General features: G+C 41.7%; 1 protein-coding gene across 2 annotated transcripts in view; it reads left to right on the top strand.

The window, feature by feature from the left end:
- Positions 1-21,131, top strand: part of LOC109903753 (diacylglycerol kinase beta) — a 59,970-nt gene extending 38,839 nt beyond the window's left edge. For both annotated transcript variants that reach the window (XM_031790420.1, XM_031790414.1), the window contains 5 exons: positions 8,115-8,205; positions 9,252-9,447; positions 15,827-15,947; positions 16,117-16,177; positions 17,912-21,131. In XM_031790420.1, the coding sequence (XP_031646280.1) occupies positions 8,115-8,205; positions 9,252-9,447; positions 15,827-15,947; positions 16,117-16,177; positions 17,912-18,019 (577 nt within the window). In that variant the 3' untranslated portion in view covers positions 18,020-21,131. The remainder of the gene's footprint in view (positions 1-8,114; positions 8,206-9,251; positions 9,448-15,826; positions 15,948-16,116; positions 16,178-17,911) is intronic.
- Positions 21,132-21,378: the final 247 nt, after the last annotated feature.

Below are 21,378 nucleotides of genomic sequence, written 5' to 3'. Positions count from 1 at the left end.
GGCAATCTCAATGCTGTGCGTTACAGGGAAGACATCCTCCTCCCTCATGTGGTACCCTTCTTGCAGACTCATCCTGACATGACCCTCCAGCATGACAATGCCATCAGCCATACTGCTCGTTCTGTGCGTGATTTCCTGCAAGACAGGAATGTCAGTGTTCTGCCATGGCCAGCAAAGAGCCTGGATCTCAATCCCATTGAGCACGTCTGGGACCTGTTGGATCAAAGGGTGAGTGCTCGGGCCAATCTCCCCAGAAATGTCCTGGAGCTTGCAGGTGCCTTGATGGAAGAGTGGGGTAACATCTCACAGCAAGTCACTGGCAAATCTGGTGCAGTCCATGAGGAGAAGATGCACTGCAGTACTTAATGCAGCTGGTGGCCACACCAGATACTGACTGTTGCTTTTAATTTTGATCCCCCCTTTTTTCAGGGACACATTATTCAATTTCTGTTAGTCACATTTCTGTGGAACTTGTTCAGTTTATGTCTCAGTTGTTATGTTCATACAAATATTTACATATGTTAAGTTTGCTGAAAATAAACGCAGTTGACAGTGAGAGGACTTTTCTTTTTTTTGCTGAGTTTAGTATGAGCTGAGCTTTGCAACAGAAAAGTTCCAATGACAAGGACAATTTTTTAAACTCAGATAAAATGATTAGAGCTATCCCAGCAAACCGGGAACATTCCCAGAACATTAGCTAAGATTCCCATTAAGTTCTAGTTAGGGTTTTATTAACATTATGATGATAACATCCCAAAAACATGAAAATAATGTTTTTGATAACAACATTTAATTAAATGGATGAAATGAAATGCTCTGTGTCTATATCACTTTGTAGTTGGCCAACAATACAATCTTCAAATGCAAATTGCCATTAAATCTATAGGGAAACATAATTGGGATGTATTCCAATCTGCTTTCTTATGCTTCAAGGAACTAGAAATATGTATGCTGAGAATGTTGTGATAATATTAGGTAAAACTTTAATATAACATTTTCTAAATGTTCTTGACATTTTCTGAGGGCTGCCAAGACAATGTTGGTCTGGAGACGAAAGAAACTCACAGCTGTTTAGGCGAGGTGCTGGCTAGCGGAGTAGAACACCTGTTTAGGCAAGGTGCTGGCTAGCGGAGTAGAACACCTGTTTAGGCGAGGTGCTGGCTAGCGGAGTAGAACACCTGTTTAGGCGAGGTGCTGGCTAGCGGAGTAGAACACCTGTTTAGGCGAGGTGCTGGCTAGCGGAGTAGAACACCTGTTTAGGCGAGGTGCTGGCTAGCGGAGTAGAACACCTGTTTAGGCGAGGTGCTGGCTAGCGGAGTAGAACACTTGAAAAAGATAAGGCGAGCCGCACACTCTAGGAGTTCAGATGCAAAAATGTAATAACCAATGTTTCGAAAGACAAGCTGTCTTCATCAGGGTACCTCCAAGACCAGGTCAAATATATCTTGTGTGAACATCAATGGAATAGTATGCTAAACCTAAAACAAATAAAAGTAATAAAAACAGACTCATTTGCAAATTGTGGAACATTGTGGTTATGTTCTATGCAGCCTTCCAGCCAATGTTCTGGAAACCTTTAAAAAAATGGACCAGGTGTTTTGTCAACATTCTTAAAACATTAAGGGAATGTCGTGTCCAACCTAACTTGGACACGACAAACATTGTATAAACGTCATCACAACTGATCATATATTGTACCCACACTGTTCCCATAACCAAATTAAATGTTCTGGGAACCTTTAAAGAACTCGCACGCTGTTCTGTCAACATTCTTGCAACACCAATGGAACGTTTTGTGCACCCTGAGACAAACATTATTTGAATGTCAGCACAACTGCACAGTTTTAGTGTTTTGGGAACCTTGTGATATCCCCACAATGTTCCGCAATTTAATGAAACATTCTGGGAACCTTTAAAGAACAGGCTAAATGCGTTCTGGGAACGATCTTGCAACATCAGGCGAATGTTTCATACAAACATTGTATAATCATCAAGACTGAACCGTTTTTGTGTTATGAGAACAATTTTAGTTTGCTGGGATGATACTGATATTATAAATACACCCAGGGATACTTTTCTTGTAGTTCAAACCCATTGTACTGTTTTATTTGGAATATCTCTTTAAGAAAGGGGAGACAACACAACACAGGCCATTTTTCAAGCTGCCAGTCAGAGTTGTAGCACTTGGGGCGGTGTCATGTTAAACAAAACAGTGCATTGATGCAATGCACAAAGACTTGGTTATGTCAATGTGATATTTATCACCTCTGATCAAAAATAAATTAGTGTGAAAATAAGGTCATAGATCACGGGGGCTTAGATTAAGTGTCAGAGGGAAAAATCAATGGCTCTGTGCCTCATGCTAACAGTGGACAGTAGAAAGAGCATTAAAGAGTATTACAAGGTGCTGTGGCCTGGGGATAGCCTCTGCATGCTACACTGAAGCCTGTTTGCCTTTTGACACTTTTTAATACAGTGACGAGACAGGGGTTTATAAAGTAGATGAGTTGACTGATGAGGGGAGAACAGGGGCATAATACTGTGTTAAGTCTGCGCAGGGAGCTGCTTGCTTCAGTGGTTGGTGAAACCTGAGACAGTGTTGTCTTTTGACATTGCAGTTGTAGCTACAAATTGTCTCTCATGCACTCAGTGGTGGAAAAAGTACCTTTCTTTGTTTATCTGATCTTCAAAATGAATTTACATTTGCGATATATTATAAGTTATGATATTATGGACACACTCTGGTTAATGAAACCCCTTTATATTCACTTTTATTGCAAAGTCAAACCTCTTGACCCACATTAAAAGTATCAGCCTGTTCAGACGATCATTTTCAGTTGATTCTCCATTGATCCTCAATGGTCATCTCATTGGAGCTTCTCCCTGTTCCAGCTGTGTTTCAGATCATAGTGCTGAGCGCCAGTCTATCAGCACATAAAGGATGGGAATCCGATGGGGCCAATGGGATGCTCCTAATTATCTAATGAACAGGGAGATAAGGCTGTGATTTGTTGCCATGGCTCTCTTGTTAGGTTAAGTGGAGGGAATCGACAGGACAGTCAGATGTCGACTCTATCAATTCCATTTATTCCCATGTTTAACTACTACACAAAGTTGTAGACGCCAAAGTGCTGCGTTTTGGTTTTGGTTATATTGTACTGTAAAGAAGTCCATGTGTAGTAGTATATGTTGATTTTGACTATCTATTCCCTTGTTTAGCTACATTCAGTAGACTTGGGGACGACAAAGTGCTGCGTTTTGGTTTTGGTTACAGTAAAATATAACCTTGATATAGTACTATAATTGTGAATTTGCTGTAACAACTACTGTATGTTTTTACAAGTGTTTTAGACATCCTAAGTGGAGGGAACAAACATGTCAGCTATCTATTCCCATTTTTAACTACTACAAAGTCGACTTGAGACTCTCTAGAAAGAGCCGTGTCTGGTTTTGGTTATATTGTACTGCATGTGCTGTGTATACTGCATGTGCTGTGTGTACTGTATGTGCTGTGTTTTAGACATACTGTATTACGCTTATTAAGCCTATTACTGTGAAGATATGGGGTGCACTGTACAAAAAGGTAGTGCACGTCAGAGGAGATAAATAGCCTCTTGAGTTTGCCTCTCATGTAAACAGAGAGAAACTTTCCGCCTGGCAACCAAATAATACAGCTGCTTGGAGACCTGGGTAGTTCCCCTGTGTCTTAGAGGACGCAGTGCTTCAGATGTGCAAGGGCCTCTTGAAAATAACAAAAACAAACCCCCCAAAAAAATATTTGTCCAACAGCTCACTGCAGGTGTAAAGACTGCACATCGTTTAGTTTCAGTCACACCCCAAGTTGCTTTGTTTTTGAATAGACTCGTGAATAGGCCACCGCATTTGTTTGCTTGCAAATTATGCTCACGTCTGTATTTGTGTTTTGTCTACAACAGGAGTGTGTTTTCGTTCTCGGCTGTCACAGACACGTTTCTCAAGAGAAGGAACCAGACCTGGGTTAAAATAGGGGGGGGGGGGGGGGGGGGGAGTTGTGCACTTTTGGGACTTTTCTATTAGTACATTTCAACAGGCAAGTTCAATCAAGCACAATTTTTGTATTTTAAATTATTTCAAATCATATTTGAACCTAGGTCTGCTAAGCACACAGATTTATGGTGAGGTTTGCACATGGAGCCCAGGGCAGCTGTTGGAAGTCATGTTAGAGAGATGCTAGATGTGTTATTGTGTACTAGGCCCTCTCAGCATGCCCCATGTCTCCCTCCACTGTCTCTCTCTCTCTTTCGCTCTCTCTTTTGCTCTCCCTTTCTCTCCTTACTCCTCTCTTCCCGCACCTATTGACCATCTTGCACATTATAAATCAACATCGAGCCGGGCTATCCTGCAAGTGGCTAATGAAAGCTAATTTATAAAGCGGCTAAATGGTCCTGACAAAACTCCTAATGAGGAAATCAATAATTTAGTGATTGTTACTTTGCTTACACTAATACATCCCGCTAGTAAGGCTTTGATTCCTAGCGAAAAGAAGGCCATTTTTTATTGCATTCAGTTCTGCATGTCAGCACTGTTGTAAGGTTGTTTTTCTCTCCATGATGATAAATCATCTGTTGCGGTCTCTGGCTAAATTAACCAATGGCTGTGAGGTGTGCTTTCAAAGAAATCTCGAAAGAAAGTCAAGCATTTCGCTATAAAGAGACATTGGTGCTCATAAACTTTCTCGATATGGATGTGATGTGATGCTATGAATGTTAGAGCAGCATTCAGTCCACAATCAAATTCAATCAGATGTTATTGGTCAAATACACATGGATAGCAGATGTTATTGCGAGTGTAGCAATGCTTGTGCTTCTAGTTCCGACAGTGAAGCAATATCTAACAAGTAATATCTAACAATTCCACAACAACTACCTAATGGAATAAGGAATGGAATGGAATGAGAATATATACAGTTGAAGTTGGAAGTTTACATACACCTTAGCCAAATACATTTAAATTCAGTTTTTCACAATTCCTATTTAATCCTAGTAAAAATACTCTGTCTTAGGTCTGTTAGGATCACCACTTTATTTTAAGAATGTGAAATGTCAGAATAATACTAGAGAGTGGTTTATTTCAGCTTTTATTTCTTTCATCACATTCCCAGTGGGTCAGACATTTACATACACTCAATTAGTATTTGGTAGCATTGCTTTAAATTGTTTCACTTGGGTCAAACATTTCGGGTAGCCTTCCACAAGCTTCCCACAATAAGTTGGGTGAATTTTGCCACATTCCTCGTGACTGAGCTGGTGTAACTGAGTCAGGTTTGTAGGCCACCTTGCTCGTGCACGCTTTTTCAGTTCTGCCCACAAATGTTCTATAGGATTGAGGTCAGGGCTTTGTGACGGCCACTCCAATACCTTGCCTTTGTTGTACTTAAGACATTTTGACACAACTTTGGAAGTATGCTTGGGGTCATTGTCCATTTGGAAAACCCATTTGTGACCAAGCTTTAACTTCCTGACTGATGTCTTCAATATATCCAATTTTCCTACCTCATGATGCCACCTATTTTGTGAAGTGCACCAGTCCCTCCTGCAGCAAAGCACCCCCACAACATGATGTAGCCACCCCCGTGCTTCACGGTTGGGATGGTGTTCTTCGGCTTGCAAGCTTACCCCTTTTTCCTCCAAACAGAACGATGGTTATTATGGCCAAACAGTTCTATTTTTGTTTCATCCGACCAGAGGCCATTCCTCCAAAAAGTACGATCTTTGTCCCCATGTGCATTTGCAAACCGTAGTCTGGCTTTTTTATGGCGGTTTTGGAGCAGTGGCTTCTTCCTTGCTGAGCAGCCTTTCAGGTTATGTTGATATAGGAATTATTTTACTGTGGATATAGATACTTTTGTATTCGTTGAAAAACGAGTTTTAATGACTCCTACCTAAGTGTATGTAAACTTCCGACTTCAACTGTAAATATATGGATGAGCAATGACAGAGCGACATGGGCTAAGATGCAATAGATAGTATAGAATACAGTATATACATTTGAGATGAGTAATGCAAGATATGTAAACATTATTAAAGTGGCATTATTAAAGTGACTAGTGTTCCATTTATTGAAGTGGCCAATGATTTCAAGTCTGTATGTAGGCAGCAGCCTCTCTGTGCTAGTGATGGCTGTTTAACAGTCTGATGGCCTTGAGATAGAAGCTGTTTTTCAGTCTCTCGGTCCCAGCTTTGACGCACCTGTACTGACCTTGCCTTCTGGATGGTAGCGGCGTGAACAGGCCGTGGCTCGGGTGGTTGTTGTCCTTGATGATCTTTTTGGCTTTCCTGTGACATCGGGTGATGTAGGGATCCTGGAGGGCAGGTATTGTGCCCCAGGTGATGCGTTGTGTAGACCACACAACCCTCTGGAGAGCCCTGCGGTTGTGGGTGGTGCAGTTGCCGTAACAGACGGTGATACAGCCCGACAGGATGCTGTCAATTGTGCATCTGTAAAAATTTGTGAGGTTTTTAGGTGACAAGCCAAATTTCTTCAGCCTCCTGAGGTTGATTAATGCCTCATTAAATTCACTTATTAAACTTAACTCCAATGTGTACTACATGTACAGTACAGAATCCACAAAGAGTAGCTAATATTCCTCAGACTGCTCCATCTGTTTTTGCCATGGGAAGGAGGTTTGAACATCTTTCTAAGCACATCTTGATAGATATCTTCTTTCCCCACTTAATTCTTGCTCAAAGGGGGATGAGCTGTGAGTTATTATGAATCTTTCAAGGCTCACTAACTCTATGGGCAGAGTGCAATAAGTTGAGACAAGTAATCTTTGCTGGCCAAACTGTGGCTACCAGAGCGTTTAGTAATATTGATTCACCTTGTAGGCCTTTTAAGCCTGGAGAGTCTATAAAAATCCCGTCTTCATAGAGATTTTTATTCTCTGTTCTGTATGTTCATTTCCCTTTGTGTATTAGGCCTACAGTTATCCATTCTCACTCAGCGGTCCACGTGGAGTATTTCAGAGTTTCTATTTGCTTTGTTTTACAGCTTGCTCTGTCTTAAGATGTAGCCTACATTCTGCACCAATCTTCAGATTAACATCTGGGACAGTATTCATAAAGCATCTCAGAGTAGGAGTGTTGGTCTAGGATCAGTTTGACCTTTTGTATTGTAATGAATGGACAGCGGGGACCAGATCCTAGATCTGCACTCCTGCTCTGAGACGCTTAATAAATACAAGCCGGCTCAGTAAAGTAAAAGCATACAGCTCTATACAGAGTATCACTCTGTTATAAAGACAGATGGTGACTCTAACTAGCAGGGTCATTGATCATCAGGCTTAGCTCTGGGATCATGTGTCCCTAGGAACCAGGAGCAGCACCCCAGTCCTCAGTTAATTGAAGGGCCAGTCAGATTACCCTCTCTCACCCCTTGCTGTGTTTTAATGCAAGGTACCCACCCCACATACGCTAGTGGTTAATCGGCTTTACGTTAGTCTTTGGGCTTCTACGTGTGTGAGACATTATGATTAATGAGTGACGTTGTATGTTTTTGGGGATTGGATTTTGTGAATATGTTTAAAATCCAATATCAGATGGTATTCACGGTAACGGGTTATAAGGCAGCAGGTAGCCTAGCGGTTAGAGTGCTGGCCCAGTAACCGGAAGGTTGATGATTTGAATACCCAAGCCAACAAGGTGAAAACATTGTTGATGTGCCCTTGAGCAGGCCTTTAACCCTAATTTGCTCCATGGGCGCCGTACTACTATGGCTGACCCTGTAAAACAACAGATTTCACTGCACCTCTCCTGTGTATATGACGATAAAACTTTTTTTATTATTAGATATTTTTTTGTTGATAAACAATGGTGGAGAATACATCGAAGTCAATTCTGAAAAGTCTGAAATAAATACATTTCTGACAAACTACATGAATCAATGCTATTATAGACAGAGAGCTATTCCATAAAACCCAGAATAACTAAAAGCGAGAAATTGCGAGGAGAGAGAGGAAAATCACTTCAGCCACTTTTTGTATTGCTGACTGTATGGCAGTAGATTTTGATGTGGGGAGAGATAGATTTTTGTTTCCTCCTAAGTCCCCTTACACTTCTTGTTGTCTTGTTTTTCAGAACAAAGAATAAGCTGTGGTACTTTGAGTTTGGCACTTCTGAGACCTTCTCGGCCACATGCAAGAAGCTCCACGACTTTCTGGAGGTTGAGGTAAATACAACTGCCTGCTTTCAATTTTGGGAGATTGGGACTGAGTATTTTTATGCCATTTAATCCTATGACTTGTCACCTTTTAATTGCACTACTGTGTAATGAATATGTGATAATTCAACATAAACTACTCGTACTGTTCTCTGCAACAATAACACATACTGTTAACATGCAAAATGAAGTCTTTGAAAGCAGACACGATGCAGTGAGAACAAGAAGCAAAAAGTAAAGCACCTAGGTACAATCTCCCTGGGAGAAAGAATAATACCTCTAATCTAGTGCACACCATTTTAAGACACTGAGCACCAGCCACCTCCTGATCCACAAATAGCCTTCCATTTGTACCAATTTCAGTCTTGAAGTGTTGAGGAGGGAGGGAGGCCTCCCCTCTACCCCTCCCACTCCCCTAACGGATACTCAGCCCAACACACAGGTAATTATCCCGGCACGGCCCTGCTGTGTGTGATATTGAGGGATAATGAAGGTGGTGTCTATCTGATCCATCTCCCCCTCCTCAGAGCCATCAGCGGTGGTAGAGGTCTTCATTAATTAGCCGTGGATGGCTACTTAGTATGGTACTGAAGGGGAGCAGGTTCGGTGTGGAATACATGCCATGTATAAAACTCTACTGAGAGAGAGGACAGAGAAGTGGCCTTTTATTACACAGCTGGCAACTGAGGGTATTCCTAATATGGATGCCGTACTGGTATAAGGTTGTTAGGAGTCATGGCTGGTGGCAGGTCCCCTTCTGGTGGACATTTACAGCTTGTCAAAGATCAAATGGCTTCGACATAAACTGTTAATCATCACTCAGCAGTGAACGCTGTCAGATGAGCGTGGTAAAGTTTTGAAAACACCTAACTGAGAAGATCTGGCTCAAGCAAAATTAGCATGATCTACTTAACATTATTTTATTGCTACACAAATGTTTCAAGAGGAACACTTTGATTATTGATATGATGTAATCACTCTCTCTCTTGCTCCCTCCATTTTGCCTCTCTCTCTCTCTCTCTCGCTTTCTTTCCTGACCCTTGTCCTTTGTAAAGTGCGATGGCATCACTTTGGACCTAGACAGCATCTCTTTGGAAGGCATCGCCATTTTAAACATTCCCAGCATGCATGGCGGCTCCAACCTGTGGGGTGAGAGCAGGAAAAGGCGGAGCAACCGCCGGGGAGGGAAGAAGACCCAGGATAAGAGGACAACAGTGCTGGACCCCAAAGAGCTTCAATTTGCTGTCCAAGGTAGCTATCGTAATGATGCATACTGGTGAATTTGAAATGTATTTATTGCAATTCCAACTTTGAGGAAACATTGTTCACATTGTCACATTTATTTTACATGGGGTATTTTACATAGGTCCTTTAAGGTCTTTTAAAACGTCAAAGGCTTGCTCACATTCAGGTATGCCTCTTACAGATCAGTACTACAACCAAACATACACCGGATAACAGGCTTCAATGGCTGATCGGCTGCCATTTTGTGTATAGTTTTGTTAGCATAGAAGACCCTTTCTCCTAATAACCTGTGACACTAAGAGGCAAGACCTTGTCCAAGCTCACATTAGACCGATCAGAGACAAACTTTGGGACAAAGTTTTCCCTGGCGCTGGTATGAATATTTCACCAATGACAAGTTGAATTACAGTGCTTAGATTTGGTTTGGGATGAAGGGGTGCGGTTTAATGTCACTGTTTCGCACTGTCACTTGACTGGTAATGGCTTGTGTCGGTGGAAGTGGACAACCCGGCTTAATAGGAGCAGACTGAGGGAGCTCAGTGTCAATTCTGCTGCCTTTATGGGCACTGAATACAGAAATATGTCAGATGGGAAGCCCATCAAGGAGAATCTATGAATTAACACATATTATTGTTTAGGAGGAGTTAAGGTCAGCCGGTAAACTGGTGAACTGTCTACTCATGTCTAGTTTGCGGATGATCACCTTTAGTCACTGGTTAAGTTCCTGTAAACACGCATTTATCACCTTCTTAGGCAATACTATGTAGAGGGTTGTCCTCACATGGAGCAGCATAATGTAGGGAAGTGTAATTCACAGTGGACTAGGGCTACCGCTTACACCTTGATCACAGCGACAGCGTCATTGCGTTTTGGTACACCAGAAGTACATTCATTTCCAACGGAACGCTGCGTTTGCTTTGCAGCATCCCATTGCAGAGGCAGTTGCAGTGAGTTCTGTGAGGTGCATGCTTTGGAGTTATCAAACATATCATCAAATTGTATGCGTAGACCGCTTGACAGAAATGGGGAGTGTTAAACTTTTGTTGCACGCATGTCCAGATGATGCTACGTACCATTGTGCGCAATGATGCTGTAGCTGTGATCAAGGTGTTTGTATTAGAAGGTGTACAGTATTTTATTGCAAGGGAATTGGATCTTAATTTGACCAGAATTGTTGTAGCAAAATAATAGATTTAAACGCTTAGTCCATAATGTTGCTTGATTGGTGGTTAGGCTGTTAGTTGGACAAAAGTATGCCACATGAAAAGTGCTATACTGTTAATACAACCGTGTTTTAGTGCGGGTTTTCAGTGAATTTATGTAAATCACTAAACTAATCTGCCTTTCCTGCCCCGCAGGAAGATTCTCAGCAACAAAAGAGTGATCAAATTAAGATTCTACATCCGTAGAATGTGGTAGTATTTTGCTGGTGTATTATGTCCAGGCTTGATTAGATCATAGATCAACCAAATCCAGATACATACAGTGCATAGTGAAAGTCAAATCACACAAGACTGGGTATGTGACAATTTTTCATTGTCAAATGTGCAATCATACCAAGGATGTTTTCATGAATTAGTACCACTGTGATGTACACTGCACTGTATAATAGGCAACCCATTGACTACATACTCTGGAATGTATCCTCCTTAGTTAAAATCAAAGTACCAAATCCATTATCTGCCTGTGTGCTTCACCAGCAGTGAAGTATCGAGGAGATTCCCCCTGCTCTTTAATTTCAGTCAATACGAGTCAAGCACTGATGAATGCACCCATTTGGATCATGCATGTTCTTTCTAATAACCTAGGGCATCATCCATTTCACTGAGTTCTACTCTTATAGACTGGGAGAGAGGCAATGGACAGAGCCTTAGAAATGACAGCTTTGGCAAGGGGGGTTAAGATGGTAGTGGTGGTCGGAGATGATCAATTAACACCCCATCGATACACTACAGTAGTCCCTCCCTTCCCTTCCATTAATTCATCCAAAAATCATTTGATTTGGTGCAAATAATTTTGTTTTGTTTTATCCTAACCCTCAGCCTGAACCTGAAAAGGCACTTAGTGGCCAGTGAGTGAGTGCTGGTTGCTGGTTGCCCTTGCTAAAGGTGTGCTCAAGATGAGAGGCCCAACTTGTCAGATCAGAGAATGGAGTATTAGAGGGGACAATAAACACCGAGTGCATTAGCCTGGGGGGCTGTGGTGGGGCTGTGGTGGGGCTGGGGGGCTGTGGTGGGGCTGGGGGGCTGTGGTGGGGCTGGGGGCTGTGGTGGGGCTGGGGGTCGTGGGGGCTGGGGGCTGTACACGTACCCAGAGCATAGAGTGCGAAGTGTGGATCAAACTGGGGGGAAAAACGACTGACCTTTCTGGAGCTGTTAAGTCATCCCGCTGTTGACGCCAGGAGACAAGCCCCTCAGGTGGAAGGGAATGGCTATGGGTGAATTATTTAGAACGGGGACAGAGGGGAGTGGCAATGGGGGGAGGGGGGGACTGATTCCCTGAGACATGTACCATGGAGATTCTAAAGGTGGTCTCAACGTCATTCACCCACTCCCTCTCTGTCACTCTGCATGTTGTCAGTGGAGTAGAGACTGCCCTGGACAGGTATTTGACAATGACAAGGATGTTGGGACTAATCGTGCACTGTGACAACTCGATTATGAGGCGTGGGCTGCCTAATATAAGACTTGGCTGTGTGTGTAAGCCACTGTAACATCTCTGTGACTCAGTCTTGTCTTCTATCTGAGATAAGTCATGTCGATGTGCGATCAGGAACGATTTGGTCTTTATTTGGTCCCCTCTTTTAAAACAGATTGTTTTGAAACCACTATGAGTGTAAAACTACATTTGTATTATTTGTATGACTGTATTTTCCATTTATCTACAAGGACAAGTTTTAGTGCAAGCGATTAACCAAAATCAAGACCACGTTAACCACATGAGAGAGAAATGTACACAACACTACTACGAGTGATAGAGATAGAGACAGTTTGTGAAAGTATGCCTTATCTATTTTGAAGAACTCGTCAAATGATTTCTTCAGACAGCTCTGCAGCATACTTAGGCAGGCTAGCCTAGCTAAACAAGATGACTACAGACAGTACAGTATGGCTTCTACTGCCAGAGCAGAGATGAGATGAGATGAGATGACTTTAAGGAATGAAAAATAATAAAGCCATCAAATAAAAATTAAGTAATATACACAACTGAAATGTTGTATTATTTCATAGTAAATTTCTATGTTTCTAATGATGTCTACCCAGTCTGAACCAGACAGAGGCAATATTTTCAATGTTTTGGCGATTTTATTATCACTATTTCACTACTACTTTTGGCTTTGGAATTTCCATTAAAAAGCTCTAAGATCGGGGCCTCCCGGGTGGCGCAGTGGTTAAGGGCACTGTACTGCAGGGCCAGCTGTGCCACCAGAGACCCTGGGTTTGCACCCAGGCTCTGTCGTAACCGGCCGCGACCGGGAGGTCCGTGGGGCGACGCACAATTGGCCTAGTGTCGTCCGGGTGAGGGAGGGCTTGGCCGGTAGGGATATCCTTGTCTCATCGATCACCAGTGACTCCTATGGCGGGCCGGGTGCAGTGCGCGCTAACCAAGGTTGCCAGGTGCATGGTGTTTCCTCCGACATATTGGTGCAGCTGGCTTCCGGCTTGGATGCGCGCTGTGTTAAGAAGCAGTGCGGCTTGGTTGGGTTGTGTATCGGAGGACGCATGACTTTCAACCTTCGTCTCTCCCGAGCCCGTACGGGAGTTGTAGCGATGAGACAAGATAGTAGCCACTAAACAATTGGATACCACGAAAATGGGGAGAAAAAGGGGTAAAGAAAACAACAACATCTAAACCAATAATTTTTTTGTAATGCATGGTGCCAAAACGTTCAACCGAAACTGAACCAACCACAAAAATCACTAATCGCTCAACACCAACAAGTTTTTATTTCTGCAAGATCTATGTTTCCACTTCACCCTCCACCTTTTGCCCAACTAAACACTGCATGATGAGTGGATGACGGTCTTCTCTCAGAGCGCTTGATGATATGTTCCAAAACCTCTCCGCTATGACCAACTCTCAACCAATAACACTTGACCAGAATGTAGTAGACAGATAAGTGAGAGCAGAGCCATATATTTACATGGCTCTGAGTTAGAGAAACCTCTCCGGAAGTGCTGGTGTCACTAGTGTTGCCCTTTAAAAAAAAATTCGCTTGACAAGAAGAAAGAAAAATACATCTTTAATCGGTCTCTCTCGTCTGACACGTGCAACCAGTGCCTCTGAGCTCACCCTTTTCAAATCTGGGGAAACTGGAGTCTGTTCTTTCTTCCATGACTATAGACTACAGACCAGGCTATAGTTATGCATCCATCACTATTATTAAACGGGCACTGCACTGGTTGTAACAGTCAGATAGTATTATACAGGCATTCATTCATCCTTAAGTGTCACCTTTGCCTCAATCTAAGTAACGTAATAAGAAAATCCCCATCAAAATCTGTCAGTTTAAGCTAGAGCTATCAGTTTATTTTGCATGGGCTGTGTCTCAATCCACCTGATCTGCCTCATCCACCTCATCTGTCGGCCTTGGAAGGTGGCAGAGCTACAGCAGTGTTTGTCAGACCATGAGACATCCCGAAAATCGGTCTTCTCAAGAAAACATCTGTAGTGTCCCGAACAGTTTGGACTACAAACTAATATAAGGGAGTCTCTCGCGACCGCAATGTTCTCCATTATGCTCTACGACCTCCACAAGTGTCACGGGACTCATCTGAAGTACAAACTAATGGAAGTAGTTTTGTGCCACAAAAAATAGAGTTGAATATTTAGCAAATTCATGAATGTGTTATTCATGCATTTCTATGGACTATAGTAGTAAAGGCCATATTCAATATTTTCTCAAATTATTTTATTTTATTTTTGGGGGATTCAATTCTAAATCAAATAGCTAAATGATCCATGGTATGACCATCTTAAAATAATTCAAAATGTTAGCTTAGTCCCTCACCCCTCCCCCAATGGCATATACTTAAACAACTGAAGTAGCCTCATGAAAATACTAATACAACCACCACTGTTTATGATAATCATATACCAATCATTTGTTATTTTCAAAAATAGACAAATTCAAAGCCTTATGAAGCCATATGTCCATTGACGACCTCCCTGCCCTGACCTTGGTTACTGAGAGCAGAGCACACTCCTGGCCCACAGTAAGCACTCTGGGGTATACTATATGACCTGTGTGTAGCCCCGGGCAACCAGGAATCTCCACACGTTTATCCATCGCCGTGGTGACGCTGTCCATCGTACGTGTCAGCCAGGGGCTCTGTGAGCCAGCAGCGCTAACGTGAGAAGGCATACTGGGGGGGAGGGCCCAGTATCAGGGGGCTAGCACATTGTGTACACACACACACACACACAGGCATGCAGGCAGGCATAAACACACACACAGGTGTGAACACACACGTATTCACACACAAGCACACACGTGCGAACGCACACAAACACGTGGGAACGCACACAAACTCTCTTTTTAGCTCTCATGCCAGGGCAAGCTCTCCATTCACAATTTAACACAGAGGGTGCCGACCCAGCCTGTTGCTATAGTTACAGCTGGACACTACCCCTCAACAGTAACATCCATAGAAATGCAAATATGGTTGATGTATATACTGTGTCAAAGGCATCACTCAAACATCTTAGAAGCCCTCAGCATCAGCCTGACCCTAGCAGCAGCAACCTAGCATTAGCAACAACACCATACAGCACGATCAATGACAGCATGCTAGTTTGTTCTACCATACCCACCAAGTCCCTAAAATGGGTCTTAGTTTCAATTAGTGTCTCTCTGCACTCCCAACAGGGCTTAATTTGCGGAGGGGTAGTCTGAGAGTAGGAGGAGTAACAGGGCCGCTGAAACAGATGGGCTCAGCGCGACACTGGGCTTCCAGCAGGGGCAAAATCAATGCTCATAACTTCAAAACAGAAAATAAATTAATAATTATAGGAAGACAAGATTGCTTTGCATTGCCGGTGCAATCTAATTAATAGGTGTTTTGTTTATGGCTGCTGGTTGTTGTTCTTGTTGCTTCTTTTTTCCTTTCAACAGTGAATATTCAGACTTCAGAGAGCGGAAGGCAAACTGTGCACCTTGAAAATGAAGCACACTTCCTTTTTGCCTCTTTTATCCCTCCTGTTCTCATCTTTCTTCTCCTCCTTCTTCTCCTTCTTCTTCTTCTTCTTCTTACTCAAGATGCATGGATTCCAGAGTTAACCAATGGCTTGATTTAGGATCAATTCAAACTGTAATGCTCGGCTCAACAGGATGGTCGAGAGATGGTCTGAGTTCTATGTGTGGCTGTGTTTATGTGTCCGTTAGACCCGTCAGACCAGCTGTTGGAGGTGGTGGGTCTGGAGGGAGCCATGGCGATGGGACAGATCCACATCGGCCTGAGGAGCGCAGGAAGACGCCTGGCCCAGTGCTCCTCGGTCACCATCAGGTCGGTACCCCTTGACCACAACCACTGATCACTGTCTGACCACAGTCGACCTTCTTTAATCCCATCCAGCCGTTTTGAACACTGACAACAACATAGAAACAATCTAGATCTAGACATAACAGAAGTCAAGAATCATGTTTTAAGGGGGATTTTTGTTTGTCATTGTCAGGACCACCAAAGCCCTCCCCATGCAGATTGATGGAGAGCCCTGGATGCAGACTCCCTGTACTGTAAGTCATGTCAATGTTCCGTGTATTGTGGTATTAATGCATGTAGAATGTGCTGCACACAGGTGGTTCATATAGAAAGTTTATCATCTAATTGTCACTATGCTCCCATATAAGATATTAAGGCTTTAAAGTACCCCGGCAGAAGTTTCTTGAGAGGGAAGTTGCATTGTTTGAAATATTTGTAATTTATCATAACTGACATGCAATAACACGACCCTTTCTTTGAATGTATTCACCTGGTCCCTCAAACTACTCTAAGTACAAGTGCTTGTTTTGTTTTACGTTTTGTTCACTTTTCAAAATGAAATGGCTCAATTTGTGCTGATTAAACCAGTGTTTGCTTTTAATTACAATCTGACAGCGTCACAGATGAAGTGGAGCCAGAATTTACATACAGATCTTTCAGTTATTATGGGAGAATCTAGTGCATGACAAAACAAGTAGTTTATAAGTGCACTTGTGTCTGTTGGCAAAACTCCACAAATCAAAGTTAGGCTCTGACAATACATAATTGTGTGTTGGATGATTTCCATGGTGAGTTACAGACGTCTCGATGCTGAATTTTGAATCAGTCAACCTGTTAAAAGTTCATTAAAATGGGATGTTATCCAACTAATTATTAACAACAACCGTTATGCAAATCATGTCTTGCATACATAAGATAATTAACCACATTAATTTGTACTTATAACATGTATTACTACATCTCTATTGTACACTGGAATAACCTTTAAAGGGCCATACATTTTTTTAAAGTATATATAATCATTGATTATTGACGAATATAACTTAGAAATTCCTTAATTATCTTAGTTTAACTGTTGTACACCATCAGAACCCAAAATATACATTTGTTTTACTCCAGTCAATTGTAAACAAATACTGACTGTGTAGCTTTAAAACATGGTTAAAACTATCATTTTGATCTAATGGATGGTCAGTCCCAGTATTGATAGCATTGTTTGGTTACGTTCTCCAGCCCCATCCCTCAGCTATTTACCAAAACAGTGGCAGGGTAGCCACTTTGTTGTGCTTTGCAGATTGCCCCTTAAATTCATCTATTTGAAAATGAGTATCAATTTCTTTACCATAAAATACAAACTCTTATAGCCCTTTAAGCTTTCAAACACGGCCAGCTTCTCTTTCAAGTCCTTATTTTGTGCTGAACCTTTTTTTGACCTCAATTCTCATGGAAAGGTTAATTTGTCAATTAAATGATACTCCAGTAACATTCAGTTCAGTCACGTTGAATATGATTTGGACATCAAGCCCACGCACAATAGCAACCACTACAGTGTTAGAGTTCATGAACGATGAACGGCACGCGTCTCTTTGAAGTAGAAGGGTTTCTTTTATGCTGATGATACTGTTCACCTTGCTCATTATTCTTGTTTATACTGCGAGGGCTATAGTATAATGAGCTGCGTCCAGGTCAGGGCATACCTTGATGGTTGATATTTACCTTCTCATTGATCTGTGGTAGTTTCACCTTTTCTTCTTCTGACATACTAATAGCGTCTAATACTCATAGAATTCAAGCATCAAGCTTTTCTCTGTGGTCGCTTATTGGAATGGCAAGATTACATTATTACACAGGCCATGACCTCCCTTGCTGTACAGTGTACAGGTATGTTCAGTGGGTCCATGTGTTTCATGTTATGAAAGCATTCACCCAACCATAAGCATACCACCATGTAACTCTGTCCTGTTTCCCTCACTCTCTGTCCACACCAGATTGAAATAGTGCATAAGAACCAGGCCCCGATGTTGATGGGTCCCCCACAAGGCAACAGCTTCTTCTCCTCTGTGATCCGACGAACATGCAGCGAGAGCAAAGACTGAGAGAGAGAGACTTCGCCTTCGGCCTCTTCTCCAGAGAATCAAGCCGTCTTACCCACGGAGGTCGCTAGGATGCTAATTTGTTAGCCTAGCTCCATTTGGGTCGCTAGGTTATGATGCTAGGATTCCAATTTGTTAGCCTAGCTCCATTTGGGTCGCTAGGTTATGATGCTAGGATTCCAATTTGTTAGCCTAGCTCCATTTGGGTCGCTAGGTTATGATGCTAGGATTCCAATTTGTTAGCCTAGCTCCATTCAATAGCATACTGTAGCTGTGCATGCTACTTCTGCCATGGAAATGTCAGTGCCCCCCTTACTTATTTAGAGTGAGGAACTACAAGTACAGAAGCTTTGGTTCATGATGCGGTGCCACTCCACAATGCCAACACAGTGGTATTGTCCCTCTGGAACAGTTGTTTACCTTTCCAGATTTCACCTTTATACTGTTACGATGGCATGTTTTCTTTCTAAATGTCATTTTTATAGTGGTATTGTGCAACGTGCCATGTGGATCAAGTCCTTTTAAGGAAGTGACACATTTCTGTCAATCATTGAAAATCATTTGTATGAAAAGGTATTGATTTATGCGGCGTCAATGTTTTGAATGTGTTTGCGTTTGAACACCCCAATGCATGATGGACATTGGATTACTGTTTATGAGGTGAACATATCTTTCAGGGTGCATAAGGGCAGTGATGACATTGAGTTAACATATACTTTAAGCATTTGGTCTAAGTTAACGTTTCAGGTTATTTGCTTCACATTTCTTCGGGCACTGACTATCTCTTCAATGTTGACTTCATCAGAGAATGGATTTAAGAATCTCAAAGGCTCTGTTAGGTTTCCCACAAAACATGTTTGACAGGTTCTTGCTCAAATGTCTTGCAGCTGGATCATAGAAACTATTTCCATTAAGGCTCATAGACCAATTAAGGAAAATGAATTGGTAACAAATGCATGCACATGTCACATGACATATACACTTTTTCTATATTGCACGGGATATCCAGACAATTTCTTCTAATTGTGCTGTGCACATCTTGAGTTGCATGGATAACCAAGATCTATTTTTTGAATGTGGAATTGTACTGTGTTGTTCATTTTGGAAGTAAAACACTTTGTCAGGGTTCAACTACTGCCTTTCTCTCATACTAAATGAAATCATATCAACCTGAAATCAACCTTTTGTGGTCAGGGAGTCCTGTTTTTCAGGGGCAGGTACTCAGGTATTTTTAAGATATAATATTGCTCAAAGGTTTATACACTTAACTATTATTATAGAAAAACCTTTCAAAGAATAGAATTGAGTACATCATGTAGTACAATCATCACAGTCAAGACTCCAGAGCAGGTTTTGACCTCCTTAGGTCATTGATTTGTTCAGTCTTTTTCAGCGGTTTGCCATTGAGCATGTTTACAATACATGACTCATACATGCATACATTAACCAATTAGAACTCAAGTCCAAATGTGAAATTACTATTGATATACTTGAGCTAGAATTGAAGAATCAATCTTGAGAATCAGTCTAATCAATTTGCATGACTGGGTTATTCAGAGACAAGAAGAAGCTCTGCATTCTCCCTCTAGATATCTGCAGAGGCTATTTGGTCTGGCACATGATGTGCAGATAAGTAAGAGTAACCATAAGAATGGCCTGATATTGTTAACCTGAACAGTATATTGTATTCTTAATTTCAGAAATCTATCGTGACTTTTAATTATATTGACATGATTCGTCCAGTTTTCACCAAAACCTCTGACCCATATCTCAATATAATATACTACCAAAGATAAACAGAACGAAAGGCCATATTCAGATCAGATCCATACACTATCTGAAATTCTTCAAATCTGTTACACATGAATGACACCCAAACAGTACATGAATAGATACAAGTTTTCAAGTGAAATGCATTCCTGCATGTTTTCTAAGTACAATTCAATGATAGAAGATGACTGTATTGGATTTCTGTCTCTGTTCAAAGTCCCATTCTGCTTATGGAAGATTTGGTTCCACCAACTTTTCCATTACTTTGCTCTGTATGTGCAGTATTTGTTTTGTACAGTGAAGTTGTATTTTTGTACACAATGTTATTTTTCTGCGTAAAGCATTGCTCTCCTCTGTAAATCACGCCAATGTGTTCTTCTGTTCAAAAACTGAAAAGAACATGAAAACAATTAAATGTTGTTGTCGTTTGACATGCTCACCGACATGTCTTCTTACCTTTGACCCTGTTGACACCTAATGGCACTCAATGGCACAATGTCACCTGAGACGGGTTGACTGTCACCGACAGGACACTCACGATCCTGTTAGTGTTCTTACACCTGCTCTAAAGCTATTTATACGGTGGATACACTCAAGCCATGAGAGATGCCTGTCAAACTTTCTTATGGCTCATGGTATGTCACACTTGACAGTGCTGTGTACAGTTTGCACCCTGATCCTGCGATGACCCTTCAATGACCCTGTAACATGCTTTTTTCTTGTTGCTTGAGTCAACTAAATATAGGATTAGTCTTAAAATAAATGTCCCTTAACAAATCTAATCATTTCCTTTAGCCTACATTACTTTTAAAATAATGAAAATAATTTTGATTATATTACATAATTTCAATCATAACTCCTCATTCATTATGATCTCATTTATATCTTATGTGACACATAAAACAATCAATGCCTTCTGCAGAAAGTAACTACATGGTATTGCTACTAATACAATACAATGTAAAATCTCAACTGGAACACATAGTTAATGTTTGTTTTCCTAACTCTCTAGGGATGAGACAAATGAGTGTGTTTACCTCTTCGCTTGGTGTCAGATGGACAGGACACCTACGCTTGACCTGTGTTTCTCAGGCCTCCGGGGGGTTCCACAGGAGTGACAAGATAATTCACTTCCTATCCCCATCAATGTCTTAGGCATCAGGTAGCTTAGCAGTCAGAGATTTATGCCAGTAACCGAATGGTCGCTGGTTTGAGTACCCGACCCGACAAGGTGAAAAACATGTCGATGTGCCCTTGAGCAAAGCTCTTAGCCCTGATTTGCTCCAGGGGTGCCGTACTACAGTGGCTGACCCGGTAAAACAACACATTTCACTGCACCTCTCCATTGTGTGTATCAATACAACATGCATTTTTTAAATGTAATAATGGCCATAGGACGGCTTCAAGATTTCTACTGACATATAACACCCTTTCAACTGAACATTACATGTGTTTCTTTGATATTTTCATCAGCTATGCAAGTGTTATGATTAATGTAATAACCAATCGGTATATTATTAGAATAAATGTTTAGAATTTCCCCCAAATCATTAGATTTTTATATTTGACATTAACATTTGAGTAATTTAGCA

Source organism: Oncorhynchus kisutch, linkage group LG2 (genome assembly GCF_002021735.2).
Source record: "Oncorhynchus kisutch isolate 150728-3 linkage group LG2, Okis_V2, whole genome shotgun sequence".
NCBI classification, from domain to species: domain Eukaryota; kingdom Metazoa; phylum Chordata; class Actinopteri; order Salmoniformes; family Salmonidae; genus Oncorhynchus; species Oncorhynchus kisutch.
This window is presented reverse-complemented; position numbering and strand designations above follow the sequence as displayed.